The sequence below is a fragment of the Camelina sativa genome, chromosome 14, assembly GCF_030686135.1.
Source record: "Camelina sativa cultivar CO46 ecotype springtype chromosome 14, ASM3068613v1".
NCBI classification, from domain to species: Eukaryota; Viridiplantae; Streptophyta; class Magnoliopsida; order Brassicales; family Brassicaceae; genus Camelina; species Camelina sativa.
In genome coordinates, this window is record NC_141893.1 from 18,454,655 (window position 1) to 18,480,881 (window position 26,227).

Here is a 26,227-nt window from a genome sequence, read left to right on the forward strand (position 1 = left end):
TACCTTAAATGATAATTTTCTCTTTGATGTACCACGTTTTTTCATTTCAAGAACATTCAAATATCGACCATGAGGTCCGACTGTTTTGTTCTTTGGTCGTCCAATCATAGCTTTTCTTTTAATTCCACGTGTGTTTGGAACTTTCTCTTCTTCTAAAGGGTGGCAACTTGTCATGTGGGAAGGTTGATAAAGGGTGAGGACCAGGGTTCGAGGAACGCCTGGCACACCAATAACCTACTGATGGATTGGGATATCCACAGTGATGAGTTAGGATCGATGCCCTGCAAGGCCAGCTTGGGGTCTGTTGGGAAGGCTAGCAGTGAGGCTAGTGGGGTCTACGGACGGTCCGTTGGGACAGCTAGCAGTGAGGCTAGTGGAGTCCACGGGACGGGTTGTTACACAATCTCACGGAAATTGCGACATAAATGGCTGTAACGCTTTCCAATTGATTGTGTTACAGATCCAATAGGTGTCTATGAACGATAAGAACATATGCTTTAAGATTTTGCCTCTTTACTCCATCGAGTCAAGATGTAGTTAGATGGAATTCTTCTAACATTCTTCTTATCAAAAACTTTCAATGCATGACGACATAAGATCCTAGCAAAAGAATACTTCATGCAACTACAATGTATTGCTTGGTTCATAGCATCATAATTAACCAAATGCTATTGCGGTCACCACGATAAGATACTTTGTATTCATATACCATCTCAGACTTACTTATCTTTTTTGCAACATAATCACCGATAATTGTGTATTCCTTCTAAAACAAACTAAAAACTTTGGGTGTATACACTTCTTCTGCATGTTGCAACATCTCTACATAAGCAGATAATACAGACCAGCTATGCATCATTTTGAAGTTAATTTGTTATATCATCGATCATCCAACACTCTCTCATAGTGTTCAAAGAAAGACAATAAGTCATAACTGCTCTTCAAGTATCTTTTCAAAATATTATTCATACTTTCACTACGTTGTGTTCTCACCATATCTGTTGTGAAAGTATGACGTCCATATACCATTGCCCATTTTTCTCTCACATTAAACACATTCTTCAACCATTTATTTTATGTCAAATTATACTTCTCAAACATATTACTCGATGCCAATAACCAATCTTCTTCCTCCTCGTGGTCATATACACAGTTTCCAAAGTCTATGGCAAATTGTCCTGGCCCATGAAACACATGACTCAACTTCTTTGCAGCATTTTGGTAAATATGCCGAACACATAACATATGCTTTGTTTCAGGGAACACCTTTGCTATTGCATTTGCCATTGCTGCAGACTGGTCAGTAATAATTGTTTTTGGTTGTTTTCCAGACATTGCTTCGAGAAAAGTCTTGAAAAGCCACTTATATGACTTTGTGGTTTCATCATATAGTAAAGTAGCACCAAAGATAACAGTTTGCTTATGATGATTGTGACGAAGCAAACAACTTTCTTTAAAAGATTGTAATCACTTATAGACCGATCATCTACCAGAAGATATTTGTGATCATATCGTCTTCATCAAGTTGCATTGGATTAAAAAAAATGATTATCCTCTTTCTTCTTTTGAAAGTATCCTAAAACTGCTCCAACATCTCCATTTACCATTTTTTCCATTTGTTTTCAGTAAATGTAATTTCGATCATCTTTCTCCAAAAAACCCAGATTTTTTTCGTCCCCAGACTTCTCTACTCATCATTTCAACGGTTGCTTGCGCTGAAATTCCTGACATCTCGACATCATCAGCATATTGTGTTTAAGCGACAGGAACATCTAGTTTTCCTTCAGATAATGCTTCATAGGCGTCTTCACTAAATCATGGTTGTGATTATGGCTTAAAGACACAATCTTAAATTTTCCTATCTTTTTGAAGGTAGCAAGTCATGTGAGCTTTACAACCACACGGTGTAATTCATTGTGAATAACATGTTTTGAGCTTAGTTTCCATCTTAAACCCCTCTTTTGAGCAAACATAAAGAAACCTCACCACCTTATTATTTATTTTATTCCTTCGTTGTTTTCTTACATTGAAACTGTGTTCTCCTCCAAAAGTTTTATAAACTTTATATGCACTTTCATCAGAACTAAACTCCATTCCAATACACAGGTCATCTTTTTCTCATTTTCTGTGTTTGGTTCTAAAGTAGAAATCTCTTCAGTTTTAACATAGTCCTCTTTGTTGGCTATGTCATCTTCTTCCTCCTCAAATTCAGTGACTGAAGCTTCATCTCCACTTATTGAATCATATTTATCGGCTTGAAATTCAATCTGTTTTTGATTAACAAAATCGGGTTCACCTGACACTTGCAGACTATATTCATATTGATCAACAGGAACAATTTCATGACTACTCTTCATCGCACAAATAAGTATGTTATGATTTTATTTTTGTTATATCATATAAATTTGTCAATAAAATGAAAAAAAAGATGATCAAACCTAGAAGTAAAATATTGACGAGGAAGAAACACATTTTTTTTTTGGGTACAATTAACAAGAGAAAGAACAAACACTTCCAAAACTAATGATGAGGAAGAAAAGATTTAGGAGCATAATGTATAACAATCGAAAACTGTATATTTAGGAATTATACGTACAAATAAATTAAAAAATTCAGAAGAGAAGCGGAAGAAGACACAAATATCAGGTGACGTGACACATGAAGATGGGAAAAATGCACAGCTTATTTTTTTTGTTCTTAATAGTCTTTAATAGTATGACTTTGGATCTGTATATGGTTTGGTTCGTAGTAGAAAAGCAAATCTTTTCTTCACGTAAAAACTATGGTTAACTTTGTTTAAAGTTACTGATTTATGTATGTTTTCCTTTTTTTTTACGTGAGACAAATAGCAAGTGGTATTCATAACTAAATTTAATTTTATTGTTTTGTTTAAATAATATAATTAGTTTATTTAGATACATGGCTATTTGATTGGTTAGCAAGGAGTGGATGAATAAGATGGATTCACCTTAGGGTGAATCCAATAATTGTTCGAGAAAAAATAGAATGGATATTTATGGGAAAACAAGTAATGAAAAATTACATTTAGAAAAACGAGAGTTACAATTCTAATTTATTATTTGTTTTGATACAATTGAGTGCAGAAATATAGTTAATGCATAATCAATATGATTTCAGTTTTATATTAAAATGTGAGTTAAATGCCAAGATTAAATGTTTTTTAATTTTTGATTTAATATAAATTTTTTTTTTAAAAGTTAAATTGTCAATTGGACCAATAAAGAGAGAGTGAAATCTTACTTTTATGTATATGAGTTTTAGGTTATTCTACATTTTTACAAGAAAAAATATCAGTTTTCTGCATAGATAAAAGTAAACATAGAATATAAATTAATATATCAACCAAAACAAATTATATAATTATAAGCCCAATATAAAAAATAAAAACTTAAGAACATTATTAAAAAAAAACTGTTGTAATTAATTTGTGAAATAATCATTCGGTTTTTTGATTTTATGGTTTTAAGTTAGACCAACACTTAAATCAAAACCTCCAAGGTTTTAAGTTAGACCAAAACTTAAACCAAAACCTCCAAGGTTTTAAGTTAGACCAAAACATAAACCAAAACCTCCAAATAAAATGATAACCAAATGAGTTTTAAGGTTAAACCATAAACAAAGTAAATAATTTATTTCGGTAAGGTTTGATTCAGTTCGATTTTTCGAGTTTTGGTTTATTCGTTCCCACCAAAGTATCTATAATTAAAGATAAAAGTAACATATTTAATTATACATGTGATGTGCAAAGTTTGTACAATATAATAGGATAGCCGATTGATTCCCTCGCTTTCGAATTTGACCTAATCGATCCTTTTATATATTGTCAAGTAAAACATTATAAAACCCACAAGAAAATACGACCACCGCTGATATATATAAAAAAACTACAAAACACAAAAATAAAATAATTACAAATCACAAAAATAATAAGAGATATAAAAGTAAATGAAATCATTCTCACATATATATGATGTGCAAATATAAATTTGAAATCACTCTCCTCTCTCTATATCCTCTTCCTTTTTTTCAGTTTCCAGAAATCAAGAACAACAACGAGACAATGGTATGGTTTCCCGATCTCTGCATGACATGGAGAAATACTTATCCACGAGTACTCTCCCCTTGCGTTTATCAACTCATTGATGTTTGTTGGGCAATAGCAATAATTCGACATATCTGAGTCTATCTGGAGGATTAGAGGAGACCTACGACATGATCTCTATCTGTCCATCCAGGAGTTAATCAACTACATACCAAGAAATTTGCTATCATCGACCAAAGCGATTAAAAATATTTGGACTGTATGCGATTACTTGCTTCACTATGGAACAGTCTTCGAACATGACTATCCTCTCACATTTGCTCTCCACTTAGAAGAAAGAATAACACTCGAGGTCAAGATATGCACATCTATTCCTTAGAAAAATACATTCACTGGTACGGAGCGGCAGAGGACTCCTCTTATTTTGAAGAAGTTCTGATAGAGTTGCTTGAAATGAATTTCGTTTCCGCGAGAATCCCCATATACAGTTCTTACGCCGAGGCAACACAAAACGTATGTACCTATGTTTCTTGTAAAAGAGTTATATTATAAACGTAAAGCAAGCTCCGGCCAATCACTAGATTTTTTTAGTTTACCCTTTGTTAATCTAGTTAATTATTAACAAAAATCTAATTAATTAATTAATTAAAGATAAATGCAAATACCAAATAAATTATGAATTTGACTAAAAAAATACAAAGAATCGGTAATCCGAACTCGATTAGATATATCCGACCACCCAAAAAAATACCCAAAACCATCCCAAGTTATATATTTTCTAACAATAGATTAAATCAATTTACAACTTTAGTAAGTAATTTTATAATCAATGTTACAAGATAAATTTGTTTTCATTTTCATATGTTAGTTTAGATAGATTATATGATTCTAATTTTGAATTTGATGTTTTAGGAAGTCAAGAACTATCGGCTTGTGAATTTGGTGTTTTGGTATTTAGAATTGTCTTTTTTTGTCTTTTCATTAATTCAGTTAGGTTTGACAACTTTTTTTTAGTGATGATTATAATCATTTTCATTAATTTGAACTGATTTTTTTTTTTTTTTTGAATTTGGATTGATTTCGGGGATTTTACTTTGGCTCGAATAAAAAAGTACCAAATCCGATCCAAACTCAAAATATATTTTGGAGTTTTGGATATAACCTGAAACTATCCATATCCGATGGATGTTTATCCGAACCCGATCCAAACTCTTAAAAAATTCCAAATATTTCTCTAAACCAAAAAAAATCGAAAAACCCGACCGGAACCGAATAGATACCCGAATATCCACCCCCTAGTGCTGACTGTCTTGCAAATATGGCATATGACGACTATCTATCTTTCCCCATGCAAGCTTTTCTACTACAGGCTAGTTTTCTTTCAAAAAAGATTACCCGTTTTTAGTTTGAATGGATGAATTATCTTTGCTATTAAAAAAAAAAATAATAATAATAATAATAAAAAATAAAAATAAAATTATAGTAGATGTTATTTATTACATACATGAAATACATAAATTAGACTTCCGTATTGAAATCAAGACCACTTTTATTTTCGTCGAACGTGTTTAGTATAATTTATTTGTTTTACATGATGTATTTAAATGGATTTCTATATCATTTAAAACTTGAATTATATAATTTGATCGATTTGCTGGTAATTTTTGTCTATTAGGTTATGAGACAATAGTGATTAAAGACACAATAGTGGACACTGGACAGATCATACTTTCGTGTATTGAGTTTATATTAACCCCCAAATTATATCCCCTTGATGCATGATTTTCTATGAAAACGTAAAATATTCTTAAAAAACAATCAAAACTTTTGTAGATTCTACACTCGTAAAATATTCTTAAAAAACTTCATTTGTAACTGAAGATTTTTTTTTTATAAAGGAGTTGCATTAATAAAATTGTCTGAACTTTTTTTTTTTCTATCGCAACCTAATTCATTAAAATAATTATAACACTCATGAAATATCTTAAACATATATCATATATCAGATATTAAGAAAAACAGACACATACAAAGTCAAGGCTTTGCCCAACATGAACGCATGTTCCACCAGAAAAGTGAGATTCAATGCATGTCTTGTTGCATTTTGCTGTTGGGAACTCTATGCAAGAACCTATCAACAGAGGCTTCCTTCCATCTATATGTTTTGCTTTTGTAGATCCTGAAACTTATATAGGTTTTAAGAAATCAGTTTAATGAAAATACTATGCAATATAAACGACTATACTATGCTGATAGACTATATGCATGCGTAATTAAATAGAATACACAAACTTTTAAATGAATTTTGCATACTTGGGATGGAGAGAACAACCAGACATAAGAACACAAGAAAAACAAATTTTCCTGATGAAGACATTTTGATCCTTTTTCTTTTGGTGTGTTCTTTTTTTTGTTTGTGTGTGTTTGATATTTTTTTCGATTTTAGCATATGAAATACAAATAGTTCAAAACCTTTGACAGATGTAGAATGTTCGGATTCATGTATCCAGCTTCATTTGTTTATACAGTAAGATGTGTTTTGACTTTGAATACTTGTTATATTTACATTTTACACACCTTTGGTGTTATGATTTAATTTGACTTTTCTGTTTTAAGTAACTAGTATTTTTAGTAAAAGAGGAAACAATTTTTTTTTATCATTGACCGGAGGTTTTCGGTAACAATTTTCCCAATTGAGTCATTGACTTACCTTGTATCCTTTTTTAGATCATAAAAATTTTGTGATCTATTTTAACGTTTTGAAGTACATTTTTGTGTTGTCCTCTTTTTCTCTAATAATTTCCACAGTTGCCCTTTTTGTAAAACATTTTTTTAGAACTCATTAAAGTTAATTATGTAATCTTAATTATGGGGTCGGTTTTTATCATAAAATTAAAACCCAATTACACTATTCCGATCTTGCTTGCTAATTGTTAAGATAGGAGAAGAAACGGATCCGACTAATAAATGAAAAATATATAGACAAAATATATCCCAAAAGAGAAAAATGCCAAAAACAACCCGAAATTATTTTTATTGGGACATTTAATACCTAATAGTTTTGGATTGGAATAAAAATACACTAAATAATAAAAATGTGTCATTTAAAATCTAAAATAATAACTGATGTTATTTTCATATCCACGATTTTTCAATAAAATCAAAATTCCAATTTTATCCTGATTATCTAATTAATTATTATTTTTTAATATTAATTTTTTTGGTTTTATGTAAACCATATTAACCGCGAGTTATTCCCGGTTATCTATTTATTTCTCTCTTCTTCCTCCTCTCTCTAATCGTCGTCGCTTCTCCTTTTTTTCACCTTCAATCACCTTCAAATCAAATCTTCAAGAGAAAAAGAAGAAGTAGAAGATGTAAAATTTATTTTACTTTTTCATTCTGATTAACCCTAAACCATACCTAAATCGAAAAAAACTGGAGAAATCATCACTGCAACTGAGAATTCTCAGCTCGATCCAAAGCAAGAACACAAACTTGTTTCTTTTAAATCGAAACCTCTCATTTCCTGCCAACGTTAATAATAATAATAGCTCTGGTCCGGTGAGTACAAAGTTGCTTCTTCCACATAAACCCTTTTTTTTTGCTTGACCTTTCATCTTTTAAAAAAAAATTGAAACTTTGAGATTTGTTTGGCTCAGGCACGAAACGGAGGCTACACTAGTGGAGATTTCATGACACCTAGACAGAATTTGTATGTTGTCAAGCTTTCAACGTCGGTCGTTGATGGTAATTATGATGGCTAGCGCATCTAATTAAATAGAGTATCTCACGGCAATTGAAGGCAGAGACGGTGATTGAAGGTGAGAAAGAGGAGAAGCGACGACGTTTAGAGAGAGGAAGAAGAAGAGAGAAATAAATAGATAATTGGGATTAACTCGCGGTTTAATATGGTTTACATAAAACCAAAAAAAAAAAATATTAAAAATAATAATTAATTAGATAATCGAAGTAGGAATTTTGATTTTGTTAAAAAATCATCGGTATGAAAATAACAATGGTATTTCACCTGCACCATAGCAAAAAAAAACCTCTATTCCCATTTAGACACGATAATCGATACAACTCTTTTCACCATGCTTTCCGACGCCGGTAGAGCTCTAGCTCGCCGGCGTCGGGATATACTTTGTTCACAGTAATCTTTCTACAGTTTTCTACAAGCTTTTCTCAACTTATTTTTAATACTTTGCAATCCCTCCCTTCTTTCACTTTGCTCCTATGGGGCTTCAATATACGGCGATAGATTAAATAGAGGTTTCCCAGTGAACTTCATATCTCTCGTCCGAAACGTTCCTTGGTCAGCGAGGTTGATGAAGGAGAAATCTTACTTGTGCACTTGTTCCTCAACTGCTAAATCTGAGATTTGTCTCCCAAATATCTCTAGATCTATGGATTCTAGAACTTTCGTAATCCTCGTCGCTCTTTGCCTCTACGGGATCCCCTTGAAGTCAACTATACCAACTCCTTGTTCCTCGATGGAATGGAGCTCTGCCTTGACGCTGGAACCGGTGATGACCTTGACGGCGGAAGGATCAAACCTAACCCTACCGAGTTGCCTTTCCATCTTCTCCTCTCCGTACACCCGCGGCGGCTCAATCAACACATCCCCAACGGAAGCAAATCTAGGGTTTTGCTTGTTGGGCTTTTTTTTATTGCTGCGGCCCATCTCTCTTAATTCAGCCCATTGAAGAAAATTTCAATCCACGTACAAATCACAGCAGGTCCAGGTTTATTCTTTTTATCTCTCCTCTAAAGCCTTTTATAATAATGTTTCGTCTTCAAGGCTTGATCATCCGAAGACTGTGCTCTTGCCCTGAAGCGACAAACTATAAATGGTTTTACGAGTACTCATCACGAATCCTGCTAATGAATTATCCTCTGTTTCAAACCGTTGAAATCTTAAGTTGGAAAACCATGGATGAAATCTTGCCTTTGATGTTTCTACCACTAGCGCATCTGCGAATACAACCCAGAGTTGTCATCTCTCTGTTTTGGCTTCAACTTACTCGAACCATGGCTGTCAATTCTCAACAAACTTCCAGCTCCCCATCTAGAATTGCACTCTTATCTGACCTAGAGGGTCCACGGCGACCAAGCTCTCCTGTCACGGAGGGAACCTCGGCTCGGCCTTCCTCGTTTATGGAGAGAAACTTCACAAAATGGTTAGCTGCTCCTTGGTGGTTTGCTAAGTACTCTTTATCAAAGTAACGAAATCTGTTGATAGTGACTATCTCAAAAATTCCCGAACTGTTCGTGGAAGTACACCCTGATCTCGTTTGTGGCATGTTGTTAATCAACCTCTGTTTCCGAGTTTCTATGGATTTATCCTCTAGCTTTATTGCTTATCTTATCTATGCTAACTCTATTGTAAGCTTGTACTCCAAGATTATGTACCAATGTTGTTCTCACTCTTGGGACGTTTGAATGAATACAAGTATGTTGTTTGACAAAAAAAAAAAAATAAATAAAAGAAAAAATAACAACAGTTATTATTTTAGATTTTAAATGACATATTTTTATTATTTGGTGTATTTTTATTCCAATCCAAAACTATTAGGTATTAAATGTCCAAATAAAAATAATTTCAGGTTTTTTTTTATATTTTTTTCAATCCCAAAATAAACGAAAACGGAAATCTAATTAAAATAAATACTAATAATATGCAGTTAATCAAACATAATCTCATCAAATCAAATCATTACGGTAAACATCCCAAAAATATAGCTTAAAATATCAAACTATATAGAAAATAAATCATCTACTTTTCCTAAGATATCGCAATCATTTAATATGCATTAATCGTCCATAATTCAATATTCCTATATAATACTTATTGGCAAACAGAAACTAAACATTTACATTTGAATCGTTTCATCAATGAACTAAAGTTACTAAAATCGAATATATTTGAGTATATACCTTTAACATCTTCCCTAAATCAAAACAAATAGAATCCCACAATATATTGCAAACTTGCTAATCAAGACTTTTAATCGTATTGCAGTAACAAAACCCTATCATAAACTCAACCATCTTATTATATAAAGCTTGATGACAAAATTACTCATTAACAAGATCGTGACATTTGTCAATTGTATCATTTAGATATTAATATATGCCAATTTTAAATTTATTAAAATTATAAAAATAAAAATATAAAATTTTAAAACCTACCATAAAAAGGTTTTAAATAAAAGTAAAATAGAAAAAAAAATCTAATTTTATTTAGAAAAGATTATTATAAGGAAATTATATATATATTAAAATCGAAATTATAAAATTGTTTACTTATTTTAATTTTAAGTTGCTAATTTTACAAGAAAAAATATTACTTTTTATATAAGATAAAAAAATATGATTGTGAAAATTATACAATTAATTACTCATTGAATCACCTTTACATAAAGAAAGAGATTGTTGAAGTAAAAAAAAATAAAATAAAAATAGATCGTCTTATATTTTTTCACCAATCAAATTATTTATTCAAAAAAACTGATATTTTAATATATAAAATATGAGTATGTGAGATTAACATATGCATTTTTGTAACTATAAAAATGTTAAAGTGAAGAGACATATAATATGTTATTTAATGTGTTCAAAAAAACAATTTGTTGGTAGTAGTAGAGACTAAAGAGTTTATTTTAACAAGAAAATATATTTGTGTGTACAAATACACTTTTAGTGGTAATGTAGATAGTAGATTTATAAATGGATATACATTAGTGTATTATAGCAAAAGTTTATCTCTTTACTTTTATACATTGTTTTTACTTACGAAAAGAACTAAATATATATTATTTGTTAAATTTAATTTTATTTGAATAACTTTGAACTCATCTACAACTATTTTCTTTAACTAAAGTGTATCTATTTACTTTTTTTTCAACCAAACAATAAATTAAAAGGAAATTCCTCGTTAGCTGCCCAAGCCGAAAGGAATGAGTTTACAAAAGAAACTTCAGAGATAAGAGAACGTGAAACACGGGCAAGACAATCCGCCTTCGCATTTGACGCACGCAGAATCCACGAGATAGAGAATAGTGGAAAGGACTCCAGCGAGTTAAACTCATCGAGCATGTTGTAGAAGAACAACCAATCTTCAGGGGACTGCACCAGAGTGAGTAACTCAGCACAATCCGTCTCGAAATATTGACAAACGATCCATGCAGCATGTATCCGCTCCATGGCCCACAACAACGCTTCTAACTCTGAATGCATGGGGAGGAGCTCCGTCTTAGACATTTAGCCCCCAACAACAAGGTTCGCTCCTCACCAACGCAACACCACGAGCCCAATCCTGAATGCACATTGGTTTCTTTCCAAGAACCATCAATCTGACAACGAGGTAAAGAAATATGGAGATCCGAAGATGGAGATGGAGCTGACATGACCACCGTAAAAGAGAGCGCCTCTTCCCAGACTAACTTATCATCTAAAGCCTGAGCAATTATATCATTCGCCTCGATCTCTAAATCTTGAAAAACTTTTTTATTTATAACCCTCGAGATTGTCCATAAAATCCTTGGTAATTGAAGAAGTTGATCAGGATCACCCTATTAAGACGCCTCCCTCCAAAAAACAAAATCCAAAATTGAGTACACCGACTCATATAAAAAATCCTCTGACGAGACCAAAGTCGGAGATAAATCCCAAACTTCACACGAGCAAGGACATTCAAAGAAAAGGTGATTAATATTCCTAACCACAGAGTCACACCTTTTACACCAAATATCACATTGGACACCTCGGTGTATCTATCTACTTTTATAGATAGTTTTTACTAACTAAAAATATTTATTTTATATTTTTTTTAAAATTTAATTTTATTTTAAAAATTCCAAACCCGCACATGGTGCGGGTCATAATCTAATTACATATATAATAATCAAGACTGTTTTGTAAGGACGTATTTCTCAACCATTACATATAACCCTATCATATATAGTAACAAGACTTTTAATCAAGACTGTTTTGTAATATGTCATTCCCATCGTCAATCAAATATATCACCAAACCAAATCCTTCACCTTCTTCCAAACACGATAGCGGTTGCATTTGCCTATCTATGAGAAATACGTCCTTACAAAACAGCTTGAGTTCAGATTAAGTTCTATAGATTGATGATTGTTGCAGTCAATTGGGGAAGATGATTTACATCGACATAGTGAACGATATTACCTGGATTTTTCTCTTACTGTAGTAGTAATCTTCCGATTCATCATCAAAATTATATCTCGGGTCAACAATTCTGGATTGTTGAAGTTTGATTATGCATTACAATTTTTCGTTCAAAAAAAAAAAAAAAGATTATGCATTACAATTAAGGAAAGTTAAGAGATCCCTAAGGGATTTTTTTTTCGTTCGCAGATTTTTTTTTTTCTTATGATGAGTCATGTAACTAAAGAAAACGATCGGATTTGTCCAAAAAAAAAACGATCGGAAAAAAGAACCCAAAAAAAAAACCTTCAGCCCAATATAACCTTCATATACAAACTACATTAGAAGCCCAAACCGTTTTAATTAACCTTCATACACAACCAATTCACCACAATAATATTACGAACATGTTGGTGCCAAATTTTAAAATTACTAACATAACATTAAAAGATATACTGAACCCACATGCTATTTATTAAGTTATAAATTATACCGACTTCAACTTATTATACCAAACTCACACCAAAAATATATATAGTACAATTAATGATTATCTAATAAACATTTTATGAGATTAAGTTAACCTCTGTTATTTTCATAATTTAAACCCGAGAAACATTATCACACATTATCAACTTACATACACCTAACCAATTTATATGGTGGGATATTTTAATCGACATTATAATAAGTTTTACAAATTTTAATTTTATGCTACACCAAACTGTAAATAATTTTATCCTCCGATATTTTTCTGCTTTTTAAAATGTGCCACACATACATTCAATAACACATACTATTAATTATTCAAAGATTATATATATATATATATATATATTTATATATATATATTAATCCATAACATTTAACATTTATTTTCAAAATCGACAAACCTAACTAGATCTATTAAATTATATTATATACAATTAATTACATTTTATATTAATAAAATAATAGATTCGTGGGTAAAACTTATTTAATTACATTAAACCCTCTAAAATTAATAAAGTCCAGACTATAGTATTTTATTAGTTTATCGAAATATAAATTGAATTCATAAACTAATTTGTGACCAAATGATGAAAGCTTACTCCACCACTGTGAACATCATGGAATCATTTTATTTGTAAAACCACTGAATGTTTTGATTAAGAAGTGTTTTTATTCATTTGGTTTGTTGTTTAAGGGTGTTGTATGTGACGGAAATCATAGGGGCATCAAGAACTAATTAAAAAAAATGGAAGATACAGAAACTAAGAGAGAGTATAAAAGTGAATGTATCTTGTATTTTTGCATACTATTATTTTTTACATATGAATCTATTTATAAATATAATGCTATTGTAAATGTGAAACTCATGGTCGTATACTCATATGTAATTCATCTTTATTTGACCTTGTTATGAGTATTTACTATAGATTTCATTTCAACACAATACATGAAAAATCTGAAGTCTCTAAAATGAATTTTCATCGACTTATATCTAGTATCTACCTATTTAACCTGTCTATCATTACTGGAAAAGAAAAAAAAAAGTTAGCTTATAAATTGAATGTTTACACTGATATCAACAATTACAATTTTTAGTTGGGACAGAAAAAATAGTTTCTTAAAACATACTGTAATAAGCTGAACTTCGCTTACAAATAGAACAACCAAAAAATATATACAAAAATAACCCGCACACATTAGAAACTTATCGTTTATAACACGGGAAAACGAGTTATTTCCCCTTTCCCAACAACTATCGTAGGTTGTTGGATGGAGCCCGGATTTTGGACACGAGCTATATATCCATGTCCACTATGATTGACCCTTATTTCTCCCCAAATCGAAAGTTCTACACTTATATCACCCCAAATTAAAAGTTCGAGATGAAATTACATCCAATCCTGGGTTTGTCATGGTTTACTATTTGCTTAACCGTCTAACGAAAAGCCTAAACCAATTTAGACCAGATTAAACCTGATTTGACCCGAATTTATCGAAATAACCATAATTTGACCTGATTGTCTTCGATGTTTAGTGGTTTTGACCCGACTAAACAATGTTTGGAACCCAAAATCATCGAGAGAACCCTAAATTGAAAAATTCCCAAAATTTGAAGAACCCTAAAAAGAGCGAATACGACTAAACATTTTTCCTTCAAGTTGATCGATTTGATGGCGTTAATCGAGAGAGATCATGGTGGCCCGACGCTTGATTACGACGACGAAGGTGAAGATAGAGACCAATTTCACATCGAACAATTGGTTGAGGAGCTTGACAATGAACCTCCAATCCACCATGATGTGTACCCAGAGAGTGAAGACGACGATGACAATGGTCCAGTAAGAGCTCGTACGAATATGAGGTGTGGTAATGGGGAGTTGTTCTATAAGCAAGCGTTTTTCAATGGAGTTGCTTTCAAGGAGGCGGTTCTCGATTATGTTCTCAAAACTGGGAGAAATCTGAAGCAGTACAGGTATGATAAAGCAAAAATAGGGTATAAATGTGTTGCTGTTAATGATGAGGATGGATCTAAATGTGAGTGGAAGGTTTATGCGTTGATTCTGTCGAATGATAAGATGTGGAGGATCAATAAGTTCATCGATAAGCATAGCTGTATTCCAAATGGAGAGTGTGAGATGTTAACAGTGCCGCATATAGCTAGATTTTTTGTTGATAAGATTAGGGATGATCCTGAGTTCTTCATGTCAAGGAAGGTTGAAGAAATCGTAAAGGCAGATTGGAAGATCAGTATCACTAGGCCTCAAATGTCAAGCTGCTAGGAAGACGGCACGAAATTGGATTGAGAGGGAGTATGATGAGTAGTTCCGTCGATTAAGAGATTATGCAGCTGAGATTATGGAATCAAACCTGAATTCTAATTTGGAGGTCGAATGTGTTACGGATGATGATGGTAAAGACATGTTCAACAGGTTCCATGTTTGTTTTGACAACCTTAGAAGAACATGGATGGCGACTTGTAGGCCGATCATAGGAATTGATGGTTGCTTTTTGAAGAATAAGATTAAGGGTCAGTTATTGGTAGCTTTAGGGAGGGATGCGAACAATGGTATATATCCAATAGCATGGGGAGTTGTAAAAGTTGAGAACATTGACAATTGGGTATGGTTTGCAAAGTTGTTGAAGGAAGACCTTGGGTTAAACGATGGTGATGGATTCATCATGATGTCTGATAAGCAAAAGGCAAGTTTATTCTTTTTATTTAACTTCACTTATTCTTTTATTTTGGCTTCACATGACTAATTTGTATCTTGTTGTTATGTCTCAGGGATTGATCAAGGCTGTTTCTCTGGAGTTACAAAAGATAGAGCATCGGATGTGTGTTCAACTCATCTACAGGAACTTGAAGAAGTCTCATGGAAATAAAGCCCGACTGAAGCCACTACTATGGGATTTGTGATGTGATCATGGATGGAGCTAAGGAGGAGAAACTTGTAGCTGAGCTTGAAACTGAGGAACTTGTAGCTGAGGTTGAACTTGAGGAGCTTGTAGCGGAGGAACCATTGCTTGTACCTGAAGGACCAATGACTAGAGCAAAAGCTAAGAAGCTAAGAAATGCACTAAATGGGCTTATTCAAGAGCTTATGGCCAAAGAGAGCATGGGAAAAACTATTGGAGATGATATCTATCAAGTCCAGCTCACTTTGAGCTTAATTCAAGTCCAAGAAAGCCCAAAATAATCACTTTATTTTGTGGTTAAAGATGGATAACGAAAATGGAGTTCAACTCACCTTGGGAAGGGAAACATGCATCAAGAGTTGGGTCTCCATTCAACTATCTATATTTATTTTCTTTTAGTTTCAAGAAAAATTAATATTTGGCCTTGTTACCAAGTTTTTTATCCCTATATAAACATATGTAATCTCATTTGAGAATCATCAATCAATTTTCTTTTCATTTTATGAGTTTATCAATTTGTTCTTTGTCTAGAACACTTCTTTGTTTCTTGGTGTGTAATATCCAAGAAACAGCCTCCTCTTGTTGGACTAGTGTGTCATATCTAGCAGCGATTGGAGTTGGGAATATCAGCAGTCTTCCGTAACTGTTGTGCAAACCTTCAATCCATTAAATCTCCCTTGTTGCACCTTGCTTCTTGGCAAATTTCTATCCTTTCTAATCCGGCTGAGTGATCCTCGAATTTGGGCATATCAAGTGGTATTAAAGCCAGTCAACCGGTATTTGTCTGTTCATCTTCTCATCTTCCATTTTTAAATACTTCTTCTTCTTTCTACCTTAAATATGGGTCATCTCCTTACCTAGGCCATCTCTATTTTCAAAAAAAACAAAACAAAACAAAAAAACAAAAAGTAGAAAAAAAAATCCGAATATAAAAAAATATATAAAGATTTGCATTTGGCTAGGTGGTGGAAGAGAAATCCTGCTGGCTGAGGAGAAATCCAGCCTTGGAGTGGTTAAAACAGATTTCACAAAATTCTCTTGTCTTTCTATTTTCCTTCTTCCCTTGTTGCTTGGGAATTCCATTGGGTTGCTTGGATTTGTTCTCTTAGAACTTAGGGAGAAAGCTCTTGATTAACCTACCAAAATTGAGAGTAACACTTTTGTGTGTGTGGAATTTTTATCTGCTAACTTTTGGTGTTAAGTTTTCAGGAAACCATGGAAAGTGATGGAGAAAGAGATCGGCCTGGAAATTATGTCGCCGGGCTATCTAACTTGCAAATGAGGGTATTGAATGACACAATTACTAACCTTAGGAATACAGGTCTAGAAGAACTACACCAGAGGCTTGACGAGATTCAGAATAGCCAACAAACCCGTTCTAGACCCGCAGCTAGGAGAGAACGTTCAAGGAGGACTTACCGGCCCGAGGAGGAAATTGAAGAAGAAGAGTTCCATGAAGAAGATGATCGATCCATCGACCGACCTAGACGAAGTCATAGAAACCGTGATCACGGTGATGTTAATCCTTTTGGTACAAGAAATGACAATTTAGGTGGTTTAAAAATTAAAATTCCAACCTTTGAAGGTAAAAACGATCCGGATGTTTACCTAGAATGGAAAAAAAAAATGGAGTTAATGTTCGATTGTCAAAAAATTTCTGAACTCAAGAAGGTTAGATTAGCAGCAACTGAGTTTTTAGGCTATGCTATTAACTGATATGATCAAGTTTTGACTCACAGGAGAAGGACAGGTGGAAGACCAATAGCTTCATGGGATGAGCTCACTACCTTGATGAGGAAACGGTTTGTGCCGGCTCATTACCACATAGATCTCCATCAAAAACTCAGACGCTTGCTTCAAGGAACTAAATATATGGAGGACTATTTCCAGGAAATGGAAAGCTTAATGATCAAGGCGGACGTAGATGAAACCTTAGAAGCTACCATGGCCAGATTCCTTGCAGGCATCAATCGGGATATTCAGGACAGAATGGAGCTTCAAGAATATGAAAGCTTGGAGGGAATGTTGCACAAGGCGATTCTAATCGAGCAACAAACCAAGAGGAAGGGTTTCTTGATAAAGGAAAGGCAGTTGAGACAACCAATCGGGCAAGAGATATTCGGTCTTTCAAATGTCAAGGAATTGGACATTATACCAACAAATGTCCGAATCAAAAGGTAATGATTCTCCTAGACAACAGTGACGTGGAGTCCGAGGACGATAAAGAAAAAGAGGAAGATCTCGGTCCAATCTTTGATGAAGAGGAAGAGCAGTTTGAATATCCAACTCAAGGGACACTTCTGGTCACTACAAGATCATTGAGCGTTCAGCCTAAGTCCAATGACCGGGAACAAAGGGAGAATCTCTTTCACTCTAGATGCTTAGTTCACAATAAAGTTTGTTCTTTAATCATTGACGGTGGAAGTTGTACTAACGTTGCTAGTGATACTCTTGTTAGGAAGCTTAAACTTGAGACCAGACCTCATCTGCGTCCCTTTAAACTGGAATGGTTGAATGAAATGGGCGAACAGTACGTCAGGGATCAAGTCGCGGTTCCTCTTACCATTGGCCGATATGAAGACGAGATCCTGTGCAATGTCCTTCCTATGAATGCAAGCCATATCCTTCTAGGACGACCTTGGCAGTTTGACATGAGGGCGATATATGATGGCTACACCAACTGGCATTCCTTTGAGCATAAAGGAAAGAAGATCACTCTGGTTCCTTTAACTCCATTGGAGGTCCATCAAGACCAGGTCCAGTTGAAGAAAAGCCGAGACAAAGAAATTAAACCAGCAAAACCTGAGGTATCTCCTAAGAACTTCAACTTCTTTGTCAAAGAGAGTCAAGTAAGGAAATATTTGTACTCTCAACAACCATTGCTTTTACTTGTGTATAAAGAAACACTAATAGCATTTTCTGACCTTGCACCGGACCTCCTGAGTGATTTGATAGATGTTTTGCAGGAATTCTCAAATATTTTTCCAGAAGAGAACCCTAACGGTTTTCCGCCAATAAGAAGTATAGAACACCAAATTGACTTCGTCCCAGGTGCGTCACTTCCAAACCGGACGGCTTATCGAACCAATCCGTTGGAAACAAAAGAACTTCAAAAGCAGATTAGAGAGCTTCTTGAAAAAGGTTACATCAGGGAGAGCCTAAGCCCATGTGTTGTACATGTTCTCCTTGTGCCTAAGAAGGATGGCTCTTGGCGCATGTGTGTAGATTGTCATGCCATCAACAACATCACGGTAATGTATTGACATCCTACTCCTACTCATCCTTGGCATGATATTTCTATGGATTCTATGCTTGGTTTGCCTAGAACTAGGACTGGTAAAGATTCAGTTTTTGTGGTCATTGATCGATTTTCAAAAATGGCGCACTTCATCCCATGTCACAAAACTGATGACGTTACAAACGTTGTTGAATTGTTCTTTAGAGAAATTGTGCTATTGCATGGCATGCCTAGAACTATTATTTCTGATAGAGATACTAAGTTCTTAAGCTATTTCTGGAAAACTTTGTGGTCTAAGTTAGGAACTAAGCTGTTGTTTTCAACTACTTGTCATCCTCAAACTGACGGACAAACCGAGGTAGTGAATAGAACTTGTCATTCAGTTCATTCTGCTACTAAGTATTCTCCTTTCCAAATTGTCTATGGTTTCAATCCTCTAACGCCTTTGGATCTAATCCCTTTGCCTTTGAGTGAAAGAGTTAGTATGGATGGGAAAAAGAAAGCTGAACTTGTTAAGCAGATTCATGAGAAAGCCCGACTTAATATTGAAGCAAAGACAAAGCAATATGAGAAGCATGCAAACAAAGGAAGACGTCAGGTGGTGTTTAAAGTGGGGGATCTAGTGTGGATACACTTGAGAAAAGAACGTTTCCCAGCTGAAAGGGATTCTAAGTTAATGCCATGGGTTGGTCCATTCAAAGTCTTGACAAAAATCAGTGACAATTCTTACAAACTTGACTTGCAAGGTAAGTACAAAGTGAGCTCGATTTTTAATGTTGCTAATTTGGCTCCATTTGTGGCAGATGATCCAGATTTGAGGTCAAATCCTTTTCAAGATGAGGAGGATGATGTGATCATAGATGGAGCTAAGGAGGAGGATCTTGTAGCTGAGCTTGACCCTAAGGAACTTGTAGCTGAGCTTGAACCCGAGGAGTTTGTAGCGGATGAACCATTGCTTGTACCTGAAGGACCAATGACTAGAGCAAAAGCTAAGAAGCTAAGAAATGCACTAAATGGGCTTATTCAAGAGCTTATGGCAGAAGAGAGCATGGGAAAAACTATTGGAGATGATATCTATCAAGACCAACCCACTTTGAGCCTAATTCAAGTCCAAAAAAGCCCAAAATAATCACTTTATTTTGTGGTCAAAGAGAGATGACGAAAATGGAGTTCAACTCACCTTGGGAAGGTAAACATGCACCAAGAGTTGGGTCTCCATTCAACTATCTATATTTATTTTCTTTTAGTTTCAAGAAAATTAATACGTGGCCATGTTACCAAGTTTCTTATCCCTATATAAACACATGTAATCTCATTTGAGAATCATCAATCAATTTCCTTTTCATTTTATGAGTTTATCTCTTTGTTCTTTGTCTAGAACACTTCTTTGTTTCTTGGTGTGTAATATTCAAGCAATAGCCTCTTCTTGTTGGACTAGTGTGTCATATCTAGCAGCGATTGGAGTTGGAAATATCAGCAGCCTTCTACAACTATTGTGCAACCCTTCAATCCATTAAATCTCCCTTGTTGCACCTTGCTTCTTGGCGAGTTTCTATCCTTTTTAATCCGGCTGAGTGAACCTCGAATTTGGGCGTATCAATTTGGCATGGTCTTACAATGAGTTAGAGTATAGGCGACATTTGGAGAGGATATTTGCTTATGATTCTCGCGTTTACAGTGACGTAACGAGGACAAATAAAAAGAGTTGGTGTAGGGCATTCCACAAGGTTGGTAACTACTGTGAAGATGTCGACAATAACCCGACAGAGTCTTTTAACAGCTCCATCAACAAGTCAAGAGAGAAGCTTTGTGTTGCCATGCTAGAGACAATAAGGCGACTAGCCATGGTGCGAATTGCCAAGAGGTCTGCCATATCTAATTCTCACACAGGTAAATATCTTATCCTTAAGGCTTATGTATTATTTGTTGTGTTTATATTTTCTCACGATTTTCACAAATGTTTGCAGGGATCTGTACTCCATATGTTGTCAAGTTTCTTGCGGCTGAGCACAAAGCAGCATCTACGGCTAAGATATCAACAAGCACAAATGGCACCTTTGAAGTCAAAATCAGTGGAGACTCTCACCGTGTCTGTCTAAAGAAGATGACTTGTACGTGTCAGAAGTGGCAAATATGTGGCATCCCATGTGAGCATGCATATGGTCTCATCATTGATAAGAAGCTAACAGCTGAAAACTACGTCTGCCAGTGGTTTCGAACAGCTATATAGAGGAGAAACTATGAAGAAGGCCCAACTCCATAAAGAAGTGCAAAGTTTTGGCCTTGTACAAATGGGAATAAAGTGTATGCAGAACCACCTGAAGAAAACCAAACCAAGGCTAACAAGAAAAAGAATAAGGGTGTGAATGACTCACCTACTAAGAAGCAACCAAAACAGAAGAAAAGAATAATGCATTGTGGCATTTGTGGGAAAGCTAACCATAACTTTAGGTTCCATAAGTCTGAATTTACCAAGGTATGATGCATTGCTTTGATGGTTTAAATTTCTAACGTTGATGGTTTAACTAAATTTCTAATTTTTTTTTTGCAGCCTTCTCGACAGCCTTCTCATGTTGAACCAAGTCAAGGTTCACTAACTCAAGAATGATTAAGTAGCTACTTTTAACTAGGGTTCTAATTTTGTGGTTGCCTAGATTGTATTTTCGACCACATAAACTCTTGTCTTCCCCTAGGTCGCTTAGTTTCTTTTGTCTTAAATGGTGAAATTTGTGGTTGCATATAATGTATTTTCGACCACATCAACTCTTGCCTATTTTGTTTCAAATGGTGAATGTTTATGACATTGAATTTCATCTCTTTGCTCCCTATCTCTTTTGTATTATGTATGAATGCATAGCTTCATGTTTACCACAGAAGGTTTCAAATACAAATTGTCTTAACACAAAAGGTTACAACCATGAGCATACACCATCTTCAACCAACTACTTTGCTTAGTCCAGTCATGACCATACAAACTAACAATATAACACTCATCATCTTCTTATTCCATGATTTGGCTTCACCTAAACCATCTTCAACCTTCTCCAAGACCTCCGTCTCCATCTTCTCATAAACCATCTTCTCAAACTCCAACCTCTCTGTCCTAAGCTCTTTCAGTTGTTGCTCAAGTCCAGCATTCTTCGTAGCAATGCATCTACCTCATTCAGCAAAGCTTCATCGACCCACTTAAATGTGTGTTCATCGTTCCGAAGCTACCAATTTCCCAATTATTAGAACCAACCAAAATCATGAAACAAGAGGATAAAAGCATAACTTTTACCTTATTTGTTGCAGCAAAACTACAACGGTAGTATCTCCGGTAAGGATTCGGATCAGATTTTGAGATCAAAGCTATAACAGCTTTCCCGCACCAACATCTCTTTGGCATACCGAACACTCTTCCTCTCGCACGAGAACTGGATGATCTGGTCGACTTTGTTGATAAATTGCTCATTATGAAGTTCGAATTCGGTAATGGGAACCCAGAAAAAAAAAAAAAAAAAAAAAAAAAAGAACAATGCCAAGTCGATCGTAGGGTTCGTGATGGGTTCATGGGTGGTAACTAGGTAATGAATCAGGTCTTTATTGGTTTGATTTCGGTTTATATGGTTTGGTATGAGGCTCACGAGCTTAACCGAGGTAATTTTAATTCGGGGTGATATAAGCGTAGAACTTTCGATTTGGAGGAAAATAGAGATCAGTCATAGTATACAGGGATATATAGCTCCTGTCCAAAATCCGGACTCCATCCAGCAAGATATGATAGTTATTGGGAGGAAATAGCTCCTTTTATGCAAATTGACAGATGTTGCGATCGCCATACTATTGTTAGTCACTATGCTTAATTGTTGTCAATTGCAACAGCACAAAATGAAAAATAACGGCAAACGAGCTTTTCCCATTTCTTTTTTCTTACTTGCAAGGCAAGGAAGAAAGCAATCAATAAAGTGTATGTCCCCCGCACAAGTTTCCAATAACATTATCATACAAACAACAACAACAACAACAACAAAAAATCATATCGTGGCAAATATAGGACCGGATCAAAAACCGAAAGCGGTTTTCAGAGTTGCGGCCAAGACGCAGATCGCTTGATAACAGGTTTCATGAGTTTGTCTTCTTCGAGAGAGATCATACCAATGTGTGAAGGGTCTTCTAGCAACATTTTAGCCACTAAGTAACCTGCGATAGACCAAGTTTGGTATTTCCTTGCCTGTTTTCCAACGTACCTTCCGAGCTTACCGTCGTAATACTCTGGCCAGCAGTCTCTGTGAAGACGCGATTCTATGAGGTCAACCGCGCGTCTTGCGATCTGCGGTCTCCCTGTCTTAATGCACGCCGCCGTTAGCTGCCAAAGCAGAACTGCACATTGAGCAAAGAAACACAAAAAGGCGGTCAGAATCAACTATTCGGATTGTATTGACAAATTTATCACTACGCAACATGTCATGTCTATCCAACATTTCAAACAGAATATATCAAAGGGTTGCCACAAAAATATATATACAAAAACGAAAGAAATGCGGTCATACGACATAAAAGTTGGACCGAACTGAAGTTACTCGAAATTGAAATCAAAACCGAACAAGCAGCATATGAAATGTCTTATGCAATCAGTCTCCAGGGAAAGAAAATAGACCTGGCCAAGATCCACCGTTGTGGTAGCTCCATCGTGTGTTCTTGGGGTCACAGCCAGTGACGATGCGCCACTCGTGGCCCTCGAGGCATGGATAACAAATCTTGAGGGGCATCTCACCTACAAGCTCTGCCCAACGGTGCTCAAGAAGGTCCATAATGGCCATGGATTGATCGGGAGTGGCCAATGAAGAGAGTATGGAAACACAATTGCCCAGTGCAAACCACCTGAAATCCATATGGGCAGGTCCTACGTTTCCCACAAAGTAGCCTCCCCGAAGAGGCATAAAGTCGAAAACCCACTCCGGTATGGAATCCGGCATCACATTGAACTTGTTCACGGCTGTGTGCGAGTATTCCTCTGTCTTGAACCTTTAAAGAAAAATTTGTATGAGCTTTTACTCAACTTTTGGGGATTTAAATATATATCATCTAAAGCATATATAAGTATACCTGTAAATGTCATTGAGGTTCTGGTGATCGAGCCAGAAGTAACTGCGCATATGGAAGCTCAAGGCGTGAAGTCTCTTAACGATCTTCTCAATGCACTCTCTGCCATCTCCGTCCGGCTTTAACATCGACAAGGCAGATCTCAGAGCCATGAAGAACAATGCTTGGATCTCAATTGGATACCCATAAACACCCTTCAAATTCAAAACCACACAACAAAAAATCATTTTTTTTTAGATAACCAATCACTAATATTTTTAATGCGTCTAAGATTGATCAAAGATGTCCTTAATTACCATTCTCCGATCAATCATGGAGCATCCATCAGCACAAAGCAGCGTGGGGAATGTGTCAAACCCTTCAGCCAAGCACAAAGACAGGATCAGCTTCATTCCCTTTTGACACTCTGGTGTCTCAGAGAGAGTCAAATCTCCAGTAGATTTGGTGTAAGCACGGAGAAGGATAATCCACCAAAACCCTGAATCTACAGGAGCCACACGTCCAATGGCGCTTTCACCAAAATCTGCAACAATGTTATCCGTTTCTCTGATAGGATCGTGAAGCACCTTAAAGCTAGCAGGCATCACACCTTCTCCTAGCTTGAACCTGTCCACACGTTTCTCCCAACCTTGAAGCTGAAGTGTCTTAAGCAAGAAGTGTTTCACTATATCCGGTTCACCATTCATCAGAAACGCCAGCGCACTCGGTACAAAGTCCCTCACAAACACCTACAAACAACCAAAAAAGATCAAAACTTTGTTTAGCCAATCCAACGAATTACAAATCAATTATTCCAAAGATCAAAACTTTGTATATGATATTTACCTGATCGTAGTTCAAGACCTCGTCAGTGGTATTATCAACAGCTGCAAGAGTACCAACGGGTTGACCACGGAAGAAGACCATAGATCTCCTTAAAGCCTCCCAAGCCTCAGCCATCATAGGATGAGGTTCAAAAGAGTTTCTAGCAGAAGAAAGAGGCGTGTCAAGCACCGATCTACCTCTAGGAGAATCGTGCATACCGTCATGTCTACTGTAACCAGTCGAGAGCTCACTCATGGACCTCTCATCAAAAGATCTCTTCCTCTCAATCTTCAATCTCGGTTTATCCAAAGCTCGAGTCAGATCAAGATCATCCATCTCAGATAAAGAACAGTGTGAACCCACAGCTCTTAATCCAACACCTTCCATCTCAAGTTTTTTTTTTTTAATTCGTAATCACACTCTAAACCAAGATCTAATCAAATTAAAAAAAATTATAACATTAGTTGACTCTTTAAATCTTGATGTAACCCCTAATCCTAAACAAAAGCTCTTCGAGTTGTGTTGTGTTGTGTTGTTGGAACACGCGAAATTAACTTATCATGAAATTGTTAGATGCAATGTGTTACACGGATTTATGCGAATAAAAACTATGCCTTAAAAAGCTAAATCTTATTCCAAATCGTATAAATGAAAAAATAAACAGATCAAGATCCATAACAAGAGTCAAATTTTAAAATAAAGCTACAAGAACCAGAACTAAACCATTCGCGAAAGAAAGAAAAAAAAAACAGATCTAAAATCTACCAAACGAAATCTTTTTAAAAAAACAAAAAAAGTGAAAGACAAACCTCCGGCGTAGTGTAACTGAAAAAGTCGTCGGCGGCGGTGGTGGAGGCGGAGGAGGAGAAAGATGATCTCCGTCGTGAAATGAGGAGACGAGACGAGACGGAGAGATTTATAGAGAGGGAAGCAGAAAGGAAAAAAAGAAAAAAAAAAAAAAAGAGTGAAGAAGCTGTTATTTATAACGACGGAGGAAACGGAACGCTTTAACGGTGACTGGTAAATTGAAGACGAGAATTTATGTTTACCTGTTATAACCAGTCAAAAAGGTATACTTGTGAAGTCTACGTGGACTAAACGACGACGTTTTTGTATCTGATCTGACCTGCTTCGTCTGATTTGGCGTTTGTTATTTTCTCTACGAAAACTTGAGTTATCGGTTTCCCGTTTCTTTTTTTTTTCTTTGGGACAATGTAAACTTGACCGATACACCAAACTTGTTAGTGTTAGGTGGACAGTACATTTACTAGGTATTATTATTAATTAATACTAATAATATTATTTACTGCGATTTGTGTTTTTTTATTAAATAGAAAGAAATTTTGACAACCTCTCTAAGAGTATCTCCATCAACAGTTATTAGCAATATCTTAAGAGTTGCTTACGTTTAAAAAATAAATCATATTAATGAAAAAATAGTAAATTTA

The 26,227-nt window shown here is 35.1% G+C and overlaps 4 protein-coding genes, 1 long non-coding RNA gene and 2 pseudogenes across 5 annotated transcripts; 3 read left to right on the forward strand and 4 right to left on the reverse strand.

Moving 5' to 3' along the window:
* Positions 1-395: 395 nt before the first annotated feature.
* On the reverse strand, positions 396-1,731 carry LOC147928382 (protein FAR1-RELATED SEQUENCE 5-like; annotated as a pseudogene).
* A 4,157-nt stretch (positions 1,732-5,888) lies between these two features.
* LOC147928383 (defensin-like protein 32) lies at positions 5,889-6,559 on the reverse strand. The gene is made up of 2 exons (XM_087482999.1): positions 6,377-6,559; positions 5,889-6,242 (listed from the first exon to the last, which is right to left on the reverse strand). Exons 1-2 carry the CDS (start codon positions 6,510-6,512, stop codon positions 6,073-6,075), a joined length of 306 nt encoding a protein of 101 aa, XP_087339125.1. The 5' UTR covers positions 6,513-6,559; the 3' UTR covers positions 5,889-6,072.
* An 801-nt stretch (positions 6,560-7,360) lies between these two features.
* Positions 7,361-8,161, forward strand: LOC104742063 (uncharacterized). Its single transcript, XR_760423.3, has 2 exons — positions 7,361-7,627; positions 7,726-8,161. It is a non-coding gene; the product is annotated as an uncharacterized LOC104742063 (long non-coding RNA).
* A 6,245-nt stretch (positions 8,162-14,406) lies between these two features.
* Positions 14,407-15,015, forward strand: LOC147928384 (uncharacterized). The gene has a single exon (XM_087486115.1). The coding sequence runs from the start codon at positions 14,407-14,409 to the stop codon at positions 15,013-15,015; it is 609 nt and encodes a 202-aa protein (XP_087342241.1).
* Positions 15,016-17,832: 2,817 nt separating this feature from the next.
* On the forward strand, positions 17,833-18,915 carry LOC147928385 (uncharacterized). Its single transcript, XM_087486116.1, has one exon. The coding sequence runs from the start codon at positions 17,833-17,835 to the stop codon at positions 18,913-18,915; it is 1,083 nt and encodes a 360-aa protein (XP_087342242.1).
* Positions 18,916-21,824: 2,909 nt separating this feature from the next.
* On the reverse strand, positions 21,825-22,344 carry LOC147928386 (uncharacterized protein At4g04775-like; annotated as a pseudogene).
* Positions 22,345-22,768: 424 nt separating this feature from the next.
* Positions 22,769-25,777, reverse strand: LOC104742064 (alkaline/neutral invertase CINV1). Its single transcript, XM_010463019.3, has 6 exons — positions 25,589-25,777; positions 24,801-25,212; positions 24,272-24,703; positions 23,979-24,169; positions 23,530-23,897; positions 22,769-23,252 (listed from the first exon to the last, which is right to left on the reverse strand). Exons 2-6 carry the CDS (start codon positions 25,164-25,166, stop codon positions 22,954-22,956), a joined length of 1,656 nt encoding a protein of 551 aa, XP_010461321.1. The 5' UTR covers positions 25,167-25,212; positions 25,589-25,777; the 3' UTR covers positions 22,769-22,953.
* Between the last annotated feature and the right edge of the window lie 450 nt (positions 25,778-26,227).